This window comes from Cucurbita pepo, chromosome LG18 (assembly GCF_002806865.2).
Source record: "Cucurbita pepo subsp. pepo cultivar mu-cu-16 chromosome LG18, ASM280686v2, whole genome shotgun sequence".
NCBI lineage: Eukaryota > Viridiplantae > Streptophyta > Magnoliopsida > Cucurbitales > Cucurbitaceae > Cucurbita > Cucurbita pepo.
The window spans coordinates 5315288-5332043 of NC_036655.1; the positions used below are offsets into that span (position 1 = coordinate 5315288).

A 16756-nucleotide genomic window follows, 5' to 3' on the forward strand; every position below is an offset into this window, starting at 1 on the left:
GAATAATTATTTTAGATATAAAATATTTAAATGTTGAGACACTCAATCTTCATTATTTATTATAACTTGTCAAATAATTATCATAACAAGTTTGAAAATTTATAATTTATAATTAATCCTCCTACCCTTACCCTTAGATGCTTACCTAAGTAAATGTTTACTTCACAACTCTTCTGATTTATTTTAATATTATAATCGATTGAGAATGAGAAATAGAATGGAAATCCCAATACCAACCAATAAGAAAAATATAAATTAATTAAATATTAAGAATAAAATAAAATACACTATAAATCAAATCATAAAATAAAAATATTAAAATATAACATCTAAGATATATTCCATAACTAATATATTTTTTTAATATTATATCTCAACGTAAGGACAAAAAATGATGGGACGTTTTTGAATTGTATGGGGCAGAAAAAATAAAAATCTGGGTCCTAAGTTTTCACGTTTTATTTTCATATTCCGTTTGTGAATAATGATAATAATAATAATAATAATAATAATAATAATGTTAAATTTATAACGTAAATTAATGGGAGAAAAAGATAATCCAGCTGTAAGGGGTGCGTGTTGTTAATGATTAGGGAACCCTAATGCCAAATGGTGTATTAGATGACAAAGATCCTACAAATCTGATTTTGTAGCCCCCGAGGGATTGTCCTCCTTCATTATCAATTTTTTATTTATAATAATTTATTATAAAAACAATATTAAACAGACATAGAATAATTATTTTTTTAAAAAATGATTGGTTCATTGTGACATATATTAATTTCTCGTCATACGATGTTGCCTTATAACATTAAATTTGTCTACCATACATANTATATATATATATATATATATATATATATATATATATATATATATATATATATATATGTATGTATGTATTTGTGCGTTGGAAAGTAAAAAGATTTGGGGCTTTGAAAAGAGGAGCATGTGACTGACTTACTTACTGAGCTTAATTCTCTACCTAATCCTCTAAACGATCTCTTATTATTATTTTTTTTAGCGTAACAAATATGAAATTAAAAAAAGATTTAAATCACTGAAAAATAAAATCATACAATTTATTTAATCGAAATTATTGATGAAGTAAATAAGAGATAAAGGGAAACACGGAAGGAATTGGAGGGACATCGGTGAAGAGAACGGAACATTCTATTATGATATCATATTAAATTATCAATTAATTAAAAATTTTAATTATATCAATACTTTAACTATAATATTGAATTTTGTAAATGTGGGTCATGTCACATTTTAATTAATGGTTAATCGCCTAATTATGTATTTTATGATTAATTATGCTTTTTTTTTGTTGTCCACACCTTATTTATTTCGCAATCATTTTATTTTGCCTTTTCATGTGGTTCATAATTAGTACATAATACCCAAATTAATTACTTTTTCATTTATCCAATCATCAATATTTAATTTTAATTGTGGTATTTTTCACCTTTATTCCATATAATATATTTAAGATAATACTATTATATTCTTCGCTTGGTTAGTTGCAACTTTTTCAAAATTTAAAATATTTTTTCTCGGTTATGTAAATTTGAATATTAGCGCATAGCTCAACACGTGATTTACGAATATAAAATGGAAAGCAGATTTGAACTCTAATATCGTATTAAACCATTAATTAAATTTATTGACGTAATCAATTATATAATGGTTTATAAAATATGAAGAAAAAAAATGTGTAGACTAAGTTTGTAATTTGAAAAGGGTAAATTTGTAATTTAAGTGAATTGGTCTCTTATCGAGTTGCTTCATTTGGGTGATCCAATGAACAGAAGAATGGAAACGGGCTTGAAGAGTGGGTTGAAATTCAATACACGAATGACCCAATCTTGCAATCCAGACCGCCATGGACAGACTGAGAGAAGTGAAGATGGTCCATCAACAGAGCGTTCATGTAGGAGGCAGAGAACAATCGGTACCAGATAAGGATTTAAAGCAGCACCGTTCATTACCCTCACCATCATATTCATGGAATAGCTTCTTATCACTCACTATTTTCTTTTACTTTCTCCCCATTTCCAACATTCCAAACCCACAAATTTTGTTTTCTATTACTCTTTCTCAGGTACTCAATTCTGCCCTCTTCTCAAATGCCTCACTGCTTTTCTCTGCCTTCCTTGATTTCTCATTCCTACAAATTATCATTTAAATTTGTATGCATATTCCTGTTCTTTCTGTTTTTGAGTTCGTCTTAGGAAATTGAGTTCTAATGCTTATGGAAGTTCCTGTTGGGAATGTCCACTTCTTTGGTATTTATCTGCTACGAATTATTTCCAATTCTCAACTCTAATTACTCCTGCTGCTCAATCACATGGATAATTATGTTAGCCTAACTTTGGCGAGCTTTAATCATTCTTAATCTTAACCTCTGCCAAGCCATTCTCTTATTAAATGAATTCTTGATTTAGCTTAGATGTTGAGTATTTATATGTGTTAATGTGCCTCTCTGAAATTTGATCATGGAGAATTGTTGTTGTGTAAATTGTGATGCTGTCAATGATGATTGCAGGGGAAAACAATGATGAAGAACTAACTACGGGAAAAGGGGCCCTTCTCCCTACACTTGATACGTTAGCTTTCTTGACATAACACGATGTCGGTAATAACTCCGTCTTCTATCACCAATGTTTCAGTTGTTCTTATAGCCAACCAGACGGGGAAGAGCCATGGTTCAACAAGATTCACCTTTTCTAGAAACCCCACTAGAGATACACTTCATAACCAAAGATTTCTTTTACCCTTATCCACTTCTGTTAGGCTGTTTCCAAATTGCAGTAAAAATTTATTTTGTAATCATTGCCGTGGAATCCCAAGATTATGTGCTTCAGGAACTGAAGTGGCAGTGGAGGAGTCAGATTCATTGGTTTCTGGTGAAGAATCAAGTCAAAGCTCAGAACTTACATCTGGTGAAATCACAACAAATGAGAAAAGCCCTGTGAAATCAGATGCTGCTCCTACACAGTCAAAACGTTTGAGACCTGTGAGGAAGAGTGAGATGCCGGCTGTAAATAATGAGGAACTTATTCCTGGTGCAACTTTTACTGGGAAAGTAAGATCAATTCAACCATTTGGTGCCTTTGTTGATTTTGGAGCATTTACTGATGGCTTAGTACATGTATCAAGGTTGAGTGATAGCTTTGTTAAGGATGTTGCAAGTGTTGTTTCAGTTGGGCAAGAGGTGAATGTAAGATTGATTGAAGCAAATGCTGAGACTGGACGAATATCGCTCTCGATGCGTGAAAATGATGAAAGGAGAGAGTCTCCTGCTAGCAATGATAAACCTGGGTCTGCCAGAAGGGACACTCCAAAACCAAGAGGACCAAGGAGAAATGAGGTGAAGAAAAGCTCAAAGTTTGTCAAGGGGCAAGATTTACAGGGTACAGTGAAAAACATTACCAGGTCCGGTGCTTTCGTATCCCTTCCCGAGGGAGAGGAAGGATTCCTCCCCGTTTCCGAGGAAGCCTCCGAAGGATTTGGGAATCTTATGGGAAACTCTACTTTAGAAATTGGCCAAGAGGTCGATGTTAGGGTGTTGCGGATTGCAAGAGGACAGGTAACTTTGACTATGAAAAAAGAGGAAGATAATGAAACGTTAGACGCTCAGCTCAATCAAGGGAAAGTTTATGCTGCAACAAACCCCTTCTTGTTAGCATTTCGTAAGAACAAAGATATTGCTACATTTTTAGATGAGAGGGAAAATGTAGAGGAAGAAGCTAAAAAATCTGTGGTACAGAAGGTTGCAGACATTGTAGAAGGGATGGTTGATGCAGATCAAACCCGAGCTGATGATTCCACCAAAGTGATAGATGAGGTACTAAGTGATGACAAGGAGGAGGAAAGTCTGCCTTCTGTTAAAGATGATGAACCTGCAAGTTCAGCTGATTCATATGCTGCGACTCTAGATGGCTCAGAGAGTATATTATCTACATTAGAAGACGTAAAGCCCTCAGAAGATGAGCAATCTGAAGAGGTCCAGGTGGTTGAGGCTGCTCAACCTATAGACGGACCTGAGTTTGATGGGAAAGTAGTCGCCCCTGATGATGAAGCCGAAAAAATAGTGTCTTCAGAAAGTCCAGTTAGTGAAGAACTTGTGGCTAGTGAAGACAGTGTGGAGAAAGAAAGTGAGCAAAGCCAAAAAGATTTGGAAAATGAAATTATTTCTGCTTCTCCATCCGAAAAGGAAGGGGATAAGCCAGAAACGGATTTGAATGGTAGCATCACGAACTTAGGTATAATTCTAGAAACATGAGGTTGAGGCAATTTTGGAAATGATAATCTGTATTTGCAATAATTCATAGAATAAGGAATAGGGTCATATGTATATGGCTAACTGTTGATCAAATCCAATCTTCTGTAGATCAAGCTCGTGAAGAAGTTGTTGAGGATCAAGTCGACATTCAAGCACCTTCTGAAAGCCCTGAAGTCCTTTCATCTACACCAGTTATAGAAGAAAAGATAGGAACCGATCCTGAGAACAATGCTGATCCTCCAGAAGAAGTTGCACCAAAAGGTTATTTTATGCTTCATTTAGGATGGTTCAAGATATTTGGTAGCTATTTGATGCTCAAAACTTTTATAAGTAGTCATAAAGTGTCACTAAAATAAGGGATATCACCCGGTATGATTTTCAATCTAAGAATAACTGGTAGAGCAATTGAATGCTTTCACTTGATCTCCCATGTTGGCTTTACTTGATTGATGTTGGCCACCTGCAACCAGCTTTATTTAATTCTTTGGGTGTCTGTTGTGTTGCAGCTGTGATATCACCGGGTTTGGTAAAGCAGCTTCGTGACGAAACTGGTGCAGGAATGATGGATTGCAAAAAAGCTCTGGCAGAGAGTGGAGGCGACATTGCTAAAGCTCAGGAGTTCCTCAGAAAGAAAGGGTTAGCAAGTGCAGAAAAGAAAGCTAGTAGAGCCACAGCTGAAGGAAGAATAGGTTCTTACATTCATGACGGTAGGATCGGAGTTCTAATAGAAGTGAACTGTGAAACAGATTTCGTCTCGAGAGGAGATATCTTCAAAGAGTTGGTTGATGATTTAGCAATGCAAGTTGCTGCATGCCCTCAAGTACAATATGTGGTTACTGAAGATGTTCCAGAAGAGATAGTGAACAAAGAAAGAGAGGCCGAGATGCAGAAGGAAGATCTTTTATCGAAACCCGAGCAGATCAGGTCAAGAATTGTTGAAGGACGGATAGTGAAGAGGCTTGAAGAGTTGGCATTGCTTGAACAACCATATATCAAGAATGATAAGGTGGTGGTGAAGGACTGGGTGAAACAAACTATTGCAACCATTGGAGAAAACATGAAGGTCAACAGATTTGTGAGATACAATCTTGGAGAAGGCTTGGAGAAGAAAAGCCAAGATTTTGCTGCTGAGGTAGCCGCACAGACAGCAGCTAAACCTGCTGCAACTCCAGCAGTCAAAGAGGAGCAGCCCAGTGTAGAGGAAGGGAAGGAAGCTGTTCCCAAGTAAGCGGCCTTCTCTTAATGTATCGTTTTCAATGAGCTTTTCTGTTTACATTCCACTCTTGTAATGAAAGCTAAGACATGTTCTCTTTCAACTGATACTAAAGTCAATGGCTGCATTGTAGGGCTGCAGCTGTCGCCGTTCCTGCAGCGCTTGTTAAGAAACTCCGAGAAGAGACCGGAGCGGGAATGATGGACTGTAAGAAAGCCCTGTCTGAAACTGGTGGGGATCTAGAGAAGGCACAAGAGTATCTAAGAAAGAAAGGCCTCTCGAGCGCAGATAAGAAATCTAGCCGTCTAGCAGCTGAAGGAAGAATTGGATCCTACATTCATGACTCCCGTATTGGTGTTCTAATTGAAGTGAACTGTGAAACCGACTTCGTGGGGAGAAACGAAAGATTCAAAGAGTTAGTCGACGACCTCGCAATGCAGGTTGTGGCATGTCCAGAAGTGCAGTATGTGTCAATAGAGGACATTCCAGAAAGCATTGTCAAAAAAGAAAGAGAACTTGAGTTGCAGAGGGAGGACCTTCAGAAAAAACCAGAGAACATAAGGGAGAAAATAGTTGACGGGCGGATTTCCAAGAGGCTGGGAGAACTTGTGCTTTTAGAACAACCTTTCATTAAGGATGACAGTATTTTGGTCAAGGACTTGGTAAAGCAAACTGTTGCCTCTCTTGGTGAGAACATAAAAGTTCGTAGATTCATTCGTTTCACCATTGGCGAGACAGTCACAAATTCGAGCGAGAAATCCGAACCATGAACCGAGAAAAACAGAATACCTACCGGGCATTGAGGCAAAGGTAGACATGAAAACATGGTAGCAGTAGAGAAGAATGTGAAGCCAAGGTAAAACTTTTTGTGTGGAAAGAAACTGGAATATTCATTTTCCTCTCTTGTTTTTTTTTGTAGCAAAGAGTTGAGTTTTCCTGAAACGCTGCTTGGTAGCATCATTTTGATCTTATAAAAGCTTCATTCATATCAGTCTCTGCTTGGTTATCATATTCATTTATTTCACATCATCTGAATTGTTTGAATACTCATTTATAGTTACTTTCTAAGTACTTATAAACGAAATGGACGAATGTAAAAGGTATCAGTATAATCTGAGTCTCTTTTGGAAGGGTGAGAATTGGCACAGCAAACAAACCATTTACAATAGAAAGAGAAGTGTAGCCACAACAACCAAAGTAGAATCACAAACTAAGAAACTGTGAATCGTCCTATAGAAAATCGTCTTTGCCAACAAACAAGTTATCTTGATACATCAACTCTCCAATATTTAGAACTCATGCACAAAGAAGAACAAGGAACAATACTCGTAAAGATTCTCTCGATCGATCTAAGCTTTCAGTAGGCAGATTATACGTTATCTTCAAACATCATTTGCTCTAACGTGCATGATTGATGCATCGATATGGCAGAAGTGTTTGCTAGTTACGATTTCTGCACTTCTCCATGGCCCTTGGAGCTGCAAGGAAACGAAAAGAGAGAAAAGGGTGAGCTTTTACTAATGGGTCACACTAGAAAGGAATTTTTTCTGATTCTATCTTTATAAGACATTGCTCAATCCATATCAGGAATTAGCATCCTTGTAATGGGAAATGACCTAAGCATCCGATTATGATGAACCTTGAAGAAAGATCCGATCATAATGGAATTTAAACTAATGGGTCTTTATTTGTTAGATCTTTTTCTTTATGAAAATGAGAGATGCTAAGTAATGTTGATCAAAAGAAAAGGGTTTTGAAGTGGACAGATAATGATGGTAACTAAGAGAGCACTAAACAAAGGCTAAGATTCTCAAATGCTTATAATCATGGAGGTGAAATCCCACTAAACTTGTCTGATAAATTTAGTAAAGTCCATAGCAGAGCATACCTAACCCAATTGCCTCTGAACTCTTCATGATCCTCATCCTTGTGCAAGATTCAGTGAACATCCTATTATGTAACAACAAGATGATTACTAATGAAAGCAGTCATTTAGAGATTGAAACGAGATTTTGTTGAATGAATAATGAACTTACTCCCATGGAACATCACCAACCAGCATCCAATCACCATCCTTATCTTCATAGGTGAGTACATATTCAGAGCCATGGAGCAGATCCATCAATCGGCTCTCATTTAATGCATCCCGGTTTGGGAATCCATTTGAGCCACAATGACCTGACATAACAAAAACCTTGCTTGAAAGCCAAATTTAAACACTGAAGATCTGCAGGAGTAGAAGCTTCAAAGAGCATACCAATTGTGAAGCTGCTGAACATTTTCTCGAGGGCTGATGAGAGGTCCACATAGCTTCCATAGGTTTTCAGATCAACTTTCCTGAGGTATGGTGCGCCATCCATACTTACCTTCACATAAAGGCAGCCGGATCCCGACTTACCCTCTGCATCCTCTGTAGTTTTAGGAGGCTGTGTTGCCATGGAATTCTTACGGAACGAACGAATTGGTGGCCATCCTACAACTTGTGCCCTGTACCAGACGTGATAAAGGACTTGAGATTTTTCTAGTAAGAAGGCAAAATCAGAAATGGAAGAAGACATACTTGGCAGCAGGGGCAGAGAGCTGAGGCTTTTCCTCATGCAGTGGCTTGGCCGAGGGAGAAATACCATCTTTAACACCGGAGACAGCCGAAACAGGGGGTTGAGTCTTATTTTCATTAACACCTCTGGGAGAGAACAGGGCGCCACTTTTGGTGGCATCGGGTTCAGATCCGGCAGAGGTGGGCAGAACCCACTTAGCAGAAGCTCTGTCAATGGCAACAGAGAAGCCCCTCTTAGCCCCGGAAATGGAGGTTTTGTGGGGGTACCCATTGTTGTCGTCAAGCCCATCGTGCCTCTCCGGTGACTCAGAGCCAGGAAGGCCTAACCTGAGTTCAGTGGCCTTAAGGTTCAAGCCAGCAGAGTTGGGTCCATCAGAGGAGGTTTGAGAGGTGGCTTCCAGGGAAGGAATAGACTCTGTTAAGCCTATGTAATCATGTTCTAAGGGTGTAGACATGAGAAAGAGATGAAAGTCAAGATGAATATACAAAAAACATGAACACAGAGCAGAGATTGAATGGAAATGGAAGAGAAATGAAGGGAAAAGAAGAGGGAGAAAGAAGGGTAAATAAATAAAGAAAGAAACAGAGAGAGCAGCAGGAAAGGCATCCTAAAAGAGAGAGAAATAAAAAAAAAAAAAAAAAGGATTTTATATTTAAATTATTTATAATAGGATGTAGCTTTTTGTGGGGAACCACCCCGACAAGTCACAGAAAGTCTCGGTCCACCTTTCCCAAATTGCCCTTTTTTCTTTAATAAAAAAAGAAAATTCCTTCTGTGAGAGCTATGGGGTTGTGCCTTTATTGTTCTTCTCTTTATTACCCCAAACCCCATGAAACTGGAAAACAAAGAAAAAACGCTAACCTGCGCCGAGGGACAGCATTAAAACAGTGCAAATTGAAAGCAGCGTAACAGGGGAAGGAATGCGGAAAAGGATAACACGGGGCAGATTGTGTAAGAACTCGCCAGATTTTCAAGCCCCATCACACAATTGTTTTGGCCGCTTTGTTGTCTGCAACAGATCAAATTTATATATATATATATATATATATATATATATATATATATATATATAGTGGAAAGTGAGGGAATGTTGAGAAAGCTGCTCACATTAACACGCTACTCGTTTAGAGTTTAGAGTTTAGAGCGGTTTAGGGTTTAAGATTTAGGATTTAAGGTTTAGAGCGGTTCAGAGTTTAAGATTTAGGGTTTAAGGTTTAGAACGGTTCAAAGTTTAAGATTTGGGGGTTTAAGGTTTAGAGCGGTTCAGAGTTTAAGATTTAGGGTTTATGGTTTAGGGTTTAAGAATTAGAGCAGTTTAGGGTTTAAGATTTAGGGTTTAGGGTTTAGAGCGGTTCAGGATTTAAGATTTAGGGTTTAGGGTTTAGAACCGTTCAAGATTTAAGATTTAGGGTTTAGAGCGGTTCAGGGTTTAAGATTTAGAGTTTAGGTTTAGGATTTATAACGGTTCAGGGTTTAAGATTTAGGGTTTAGGGTTTAGAACCGTTCAAGGTTTAAGATTTAGGGTTTAGAGCGGTTCAGGGTTTAGGGTTTAGAGCGGTTCAGGGTTTAGGGTTTAGAGCGGTTCAGAGTTTAAGATTTAGAATTTAGAGTTTAGGGTTTAGAGTGATTCAGGATTTAAGATTTAGGGTTTAGGGTTTAGAGTTTTAAGCGGCATCAAGTGATTGAGTTGAGTAGTTTCTCATGTAAAATTATTGACTCTAGAGATATTGTAATAGTGAGAAACTAAATGGTTTCGAGCACCAACAGAACCAGATTCTTCCTCCAATTACTACACTTAAACCACTTTTTTTTTAATATTAGAATCTTGAAAGGAAAAAAAAAAAAGGTGGTGGAAAGGGAAGTAACCGGAAAAGGATGGGTTGGTGGGGGACAAAACGGCGTTATGTTGTGAAGTCTAAACCACCACCATCCCCGTTATATCCTCCTTACCACCCCACCCAAAATAACATCATTTTTTTTTTTTAATTAATTTGGAGAGAAAAAAAAAATAAATAAAGGAAAGGAGGGAGGACCCAGAAAGGAATGGGGTGGGGCCAACGTGTCAAGAAGTGGGGCCAGGAAGGCAGTATAAGTAGAAGTGATAGTGTCGTGTCATGGAGCAGTGTCTGAGCTGGATGGCCACAACCACCCACCCAGCTTAAGATGGATGGATGGATAGATATAGTTTAAACAGTGAAATGATATAAGAGTGGGTGTCAATTTCAGAGGCATAGCACACAACATGAATCGCACTTCTCCACTTGTTATAAAACCCAAAAACCCTCAACTTTAATTTAATTACTTCTTAATTCATAATATGATGACTTTAATTACTTAATTACCCCCCCACTCCAACCAAAGATGCTTCATAATCACATGTCTTGTGTTCTCTTCTTATTGTATCATCCAATTTTGTTACATTTTAATGTTTATATACTAATCTTATGCTATACATATATAAAAGTTAGAATAATGTGTGTTTGTGACTGATTTGGCATAGCAATATGGGAGTACTTGGCAATTACATCGTATCAAAGTGTTGAGTGGGACCATTATTTGAGCTTATCAATTATTAGGGTCTCGTCTGTCTCGTCTACTCTATGATTTGACCATGTTGCTTTATATTTCTCAAACGCTTGATACTAATCTTTTCTAATATGTTTTTTTTTCTCAACCACACGCTAATTAGAATGTTTTTTAAGAAGTCACTCGAACAAAATTCTTCGAGGCTCAAATTAATCGAGATAAAAGGTATATAGATAATAACTATATATTTTTTAATTGGTAATTTTTTTTTATATTTTGATAATATCAAAATTGAGTTAATTCAACTATATTTGATTATTGGAAAGGAAAACAAAATATTTTTTACAACCGTGCGAAAATTTCTCCTTAATATACTCATTTTAAAATCGTGAATCTAATAGATATACACTCGGATAATGCAGACAACATTGACAACGAGGAGAGCTCTAATTTTAATTTTTATATGGGAGAGAGAATAGTGGGTCCCATGGCAATTGGCAATGGGATAACACAAATATTTATGATTATAAAATGATTGGGGAAAATATTATATTTACCATTAAAAAAAACACACCGTTTCAATGCAAGCAATTAAAACTGTGTTTGTTGGCCATATTGGGCAATAAATAAAAATCAATTTTATTTAAATTTATTAAAAAAAAAGGTATTATCCATAATTAATTTTAAATATAGTACAATGAAACAAACTCGTAATAAACATGTTTTTTTTTTTAATAATAATAAAAAAAAATGGGAATCATTTAAAAGAAAGACTTGTAAAGTTTGGTTTTGTGAGTGCGACATCTGACAACCTGATGCGACCTTTCCCTCCCAAACAAATTATTCCATTTTATTAGCCCTCACCAATTTTGTACATCCACACCTATAAATAAATACTAATTATTACACTTTACCCTAAATATATTTTCTTTTAATACAACCATTTTTATTATTATTATTATTATTATTATTTATTTGTTTAGTTCAATAATGAGATAATTTTTTATAAAGCAATAAGGGTATGATTTATATATTCTCTTCGTTGAGACAATAAATATGGAACACGCTTAGGATTGTGATTTATTTGTACTTGGGCCCACGAAGGAAACTCTTGTGGGCTTTTCGGCATTCTAGGCCCATAAGTTCATGGTCAACGAGAATGCTCCCTATGATTTTCAAAAAAATTAAAATACAATTTTAATTTTAATAAATAAATAAATAAAGTTGGTGTCTAGAAAAGGAATCACAAAAAAATAATAATAATAATAATAATAAATAGACTTTTAAGTCTTAAATACTTTAAAGGAACAAAAAAAAAAAAAAAAAAAAANNNNAAAAAAAAAAAAAAAAAAAAAAAAAAAAAAAAAAAAAAAAAAAAAAAAAAAATCATATATCCTAAAATACCACCTTTTCTTTTTAAATGAACGATCACGTGTTAAAGTCATTTAATGTATAAATAGAGAGATGATGATGGCTGTGACATATTATGGGTACCATCTACTACTACCCTCCATTTTAATCAATCCTAATTAATATTCTTTTAATTTTAATTTTCTGATCTCATGCTTCAATCTTGTAGTTAATACTAAAACTTTAGATAAAAAATTCAATTTTATTCGAACAAATCAATTTAAACTATTTATTAATATTACATTTAAAAATATTTATGCAATAATTATTATACTTGTATATACTTTTATAGTTGTCTAATGAATAAAATAAAGACAATTAAAAGTTATTGTATGAGATTAAAAAAAAAGAGAACGCAATGAAAAATTAAAATGATTTGTTTATAGTACATTAATTCTGTTATTATAAAAACTTATAATATAGATATAGATGTAAAAAGAAAGAAGAAACAATTGATTTATATTTACTTAATCCTTCTATGCCTCTTTTATCTTTCTATAAATTAATTATATGTTAATAAAGTTATGTATTGGTAATGATTAATTAGAGACCCTAAACTTTCTACCTTTTTATAATCTTTAATGTTATGAATTTACCAAACAGCCCTTTGACTATTTGAGTCACTCAATTCAGCTTGTTTTAAGCAAATTTATAATTTTAAAATACATGGTATTTAAAATTTTTAAAAATTTGTATTTTGCTGGCGTGAGGAAGACGCAATACTGAGGTAATAGAAACAAATAGTATTTAAAAAACGAGGAACAATACTGAATTAAAAAAAAATAAAAAGAAAGATTAGTAATTAGTGGGAAATTGGGGGGTTAAAAAAAATATAGAAATGACAAAGGAGGGCTGAAGTTGTTGAGGGTCGGCGTCCATTGGTTTTTTGGGAGTGGAAAAGAGGGGAAAAGGCATAGAGTAGTGGGCCTTCTTATTGGGCCCACTCCCACTTTAGCGGGTAGTACTGTCCAAAAACTTTTGGGTCCTTTTCACGCGTGGGGAGCCCACAATCAATATTTATTTTTTTTTATAATAATTTTTCAAAAAGGAACAAAATATATAATTATAGTTAAATGTAGAGAGGGACAAGGAGAGCCTAATAGAGAAAGTCGGCAAGTCTCTACACCCATATGGACTTGGACGGTGGTGGCACCCGGGCCCACAAACCCACCTCTCGCTTTTTAACATAGAGTTGAGATCAAAGTATCGACCTTTAAAATAATAATTATTTTTTTTTATTTTAAAATATCATTCCATTTAGAATTAATCTTGTTTTATAATTTAACATTAATTCAAATGGTTGATTTTTTTTTTTTTAATATTAGGATTAAAAATAAAAAATTGCAAATTTAAAGGGATGGAGACAGTTTTTATTTTTTATTTTTTATTCTTATATCTTCTTATAATTTAGGTACAAGTGTAAAACCAGAATCCTATACCATACTTTCGAATTACTACACTTGGAATGTATATTTTTAAGAGAATAAAAAAGGGCGAAAATTGATTAAAATGAAATAAAACATTTAATTTAAGTAAACAAGGGAATATAATGGGAAAATGGATTAAAATAAAATAAAATAAAATTAGGGGACAGGTGTGGGGATCTGATAGGTGGGTGGGGGTTGCTCGTCTTCTTATGTTTTGGATTTACCCAAACCCATAAAGTTCTGCTGGTTAACCCTCACGTGAGCCCCCACGTGACCCATATTTTCCTCTCATATTCCATACCTCTATTTTTTACTAAGTAATTATTAGGTATTTTTATTTTATTTTATTTTGAATGACTAAATTTTAAATTTGTTAAAAATATATGAAATAAAATATAATATAAAGATCAAAATAATATTTTAATTAGGATGACTATGGAGTTCTGAGAGAGAATAAATTATTGTCGATATTAATGATTAATTAACAAAAAGGGAGAATGATTAAGGAATAGTTTAAGAAGTAAGATACGGGTTAAGATAATTCCGTTGTCTGTGTTAAACCCTTTTAATATCTATATTAATAAATCAAATAATTAATATAAATATTTTCTTTTAAAAAAGAAAAAGAAAAAGGAAAAAATGAAGTACCTTTTTCACCGTGACCAAAACTGTAAAAACAATATTGACCTACTTTACCACCTCATTCTAACCCACCTTCATTTAATGGTTTTTCAACTTTTTTTTTTAATGAAAAAAAAAGGTTTCTTCATTACTTCAAAACTTTTTATATTTATAAATAATAAAATTAGTCGAAGATATCACTAAATATTATTTTGTATATAAATTATTATTATTTAATTCTGTCGACGTGTTTTATGTTAAAAAATATATAATTATTATTTTGTAATATTCTATAGTTTATAGTACATTATATAATATAAATTTCAATTTAACACACAAAGGATTGAAATTATAATTTGAAATACTATATTATATAATGGAAATATAACAATATCATTAGAATTTAACAAATATGGTGACCATATTCAAAGTTTTGAACCCTTCAAAATTTGACCTATACCAAATCTCGGTACACACTCGACACAATACTATAATAATAATAATAATAATCAATAATAACAATATCGGTCCCACGTCGATTCGTTTGTAAATCAATTAGCTAAACCTATATAATGGAAGGTTAGGGTACAAAAATGGGGGTAGATATGGGCTTAGAAGTTAGGCAATTTATATAAACAAAGGTACAAATTTGGAACTTTAATTGTCATGTTATGATGAAAAAGAACAAAGCTTGGAAAAAGGTGGTTGTGGTGTAGATGCCTTATGAATTGGGAAATAAAAGACCTTTTTTGGAAATTATAAAATTATACAAGTCTATTAAATATTTATTAAACTAATTTTAAAAATGATTTTATATTGGGGCAATATTATTGATTTTTTTAATCCAGTTTCAAAAAATAAAATAAAATAAAATAAAAGCGTGCACGCAAAGGCAATAAGTGAATTTGGTGTTTGAAGAACACAACATCATATTTTGTGGGGTTTGGATTATTTTCGATCAATTTTGCTGTGTTTTAGACAAATGTCGGATCCAAAACTCTCACTTTAATTTGCTTTTCAATTTTTCATTATTATTTATAAAAGGAATTAATAAATGTATAAAAAAAAATGCAATCTTGGGATCATAATCTAGGGAGAATAATGGAGTAATTCAAGGAGAATTTTAAGTAATTTTTTAATTTTTTTTTTTCTTTAGGGCATGTGATGGCAGGAATCCGATGATTCACTACGACAGCATCAAACAAAATTTTACACGTTTTTTCATGCCTCAACAAAACGACATGTCGGGCGCCTCAAAACGCCTCGGTTCCATTTTTAAGTAAATTAAAATGAATTAGGACACTTTGGAACCATGCGTGCTGGTAGAAATATCATCGAATTTCGTTCGTGTCGGATTCAAAATTATTTTTTTTATTTGTATCGGACAAAAATAACCATGAATTTATGGATCCATTATGTTGGTCGGTGATAAGGGTTTTGTTAATTCGAAATCATTTTTTTTAAGTTAATTAATCCAATAATAGAGACCACATGTGAGGTGTGACATATACATATATATAAGAAGATTTTCCCATGATTTATCATACCTTCAATTAAAATATTAATCTTAGTGATAATAAATAAATACATTTAGAATATAAACACAGCATCGACAAAATATCATATCGCGTGGAATGATTTACTTGGTATTATACATGTGAGGTCTGTTAAGGAAGGGGTTCCACACTCATGTTTCGTTCTTCTCTCAAACTAATGTGAGATCTCACAATAACTATCTATTTATATAATAATATCAATATCCAAAAAGATTTCTATCTCTGTTTGCTAGATTATAACATTACTTTCTTGAATTACTATCTAAACATTTTTCAAAACTTTTTCTAATTAAGGTTTCTAAAACTGTTTTCCATGAGTGGAGTCGGAGGGTTCAACAATGTCATCCATTCCAATGAACCAGTGAGGATTGTTGAAGTTGTATATTAGCTAATTAAAAAAAAGGTCATGAGAAAGTAAGCGAGAGATGATATCTCCATGGGTAAGAGGCATTTTGAAAAACTGAAATGAAACTCAAGTTTTAGTTGGCCGACTTATCCGAGAGTCAGAGTAACTACCACGAGACTACGTCAGCTTATGAAAATATATATATATATATAAAGATTATGGAAATGAGAGAGAATATGGAGGGAGAGAGTGAAGACAAGGAGGAGAATGTTAGTTATGGTCAGACATAGGAGAGAGGCAAAAACGAAAAGGAATATATTGATATCCATAGAGACTTAGGGTTTACAAATAATGGAAGATGTAGTTTTTTACTCAAACAGCCGACAAAGATTTTGGCGGTACGGACAACACACAAACTCCTTAAACTACACAAACTCCGTGAATATTTGTCACGGGCCTTTTTTTTTTTTTTTTTTAATAATTTTTTAATGATATGAAATGAATTACTTCTAATCTTATGCCTTTTGTATTATTCATAATAATTTAACTTTTACATATTACCCACAATAACCAAATTTATCATCATGGTGTACCCAACAAAACCTTACCCTTTAATAATTGAATTTACATATCATAAAAGAAATTAAAAAAAGGTATGGTAGCACCCCAAGCATTCTCTTCCTGGCTTTAAAACGCGTATGTTAGGGAAAAGTTTCCATCTACCCTCTTCAGGGTCAGCGTCCTCGTTGGCACTCTTTCCTTTCTCCAATCGACGTGAGATCCCGCCAAATTCACCCTTTTGGGTTCC

At 33.9% G+C, this 16756-nt stretch overlaps 2 protein-coding genes across 2 annotated transcripts; one reads left to right on the forward strand and one right to left on the reverse strand.

Moving 5' to 3' along the window:
• The first annotated feature begins 1881 nt into the window (after positions 1–1881).
• LOC111779791 lies at positions 1882–6495 on the forward strand. The gene is made up of 5 exons (XM_023659940.1): positions 1882–2107; positions 2552–4271; positions 4400–4552; positions 4798–5515; positions 5638–6495. Exons 2-5 carry the CDS (start codon positions 2636–2638, stop codon positions 6272–6274), a joined length of 3144 nt encoding a protein of 1047 aa, XP_023515708.1. The 5' UTR covers positions 1882–2107; positions 2552–2635; the 3' UTR covers positions 6275–6495.
• A 148-nt stretch (positions 6496–6643) lies between these two features.
• On the reverse strand, positions 6644–8638 carry LOC111779792 (auxin-responsive protein IAA27). The gene is made up of 5 exons (XM_023659941.1): positions 8065–8638; positions 7762–7991; positions 7541–7682; positions 7393–7454; positions 6644–6982 (listed from the first exon to the last, which is right to left on the reverse strand). Exons 1-5 carry the CDS (start codon positions 8514–8516, stop codon positions 6945–6947), a joined length of 924 nt encoding a protein of 307 aa, XP_023515709.1. The 5' UTR covers positions 8517–8638; the 3' UTR covers positions 6644–6944.
• Between the last annotated feature and the right edge of the window lie 8118 nt (positions 8639–16756).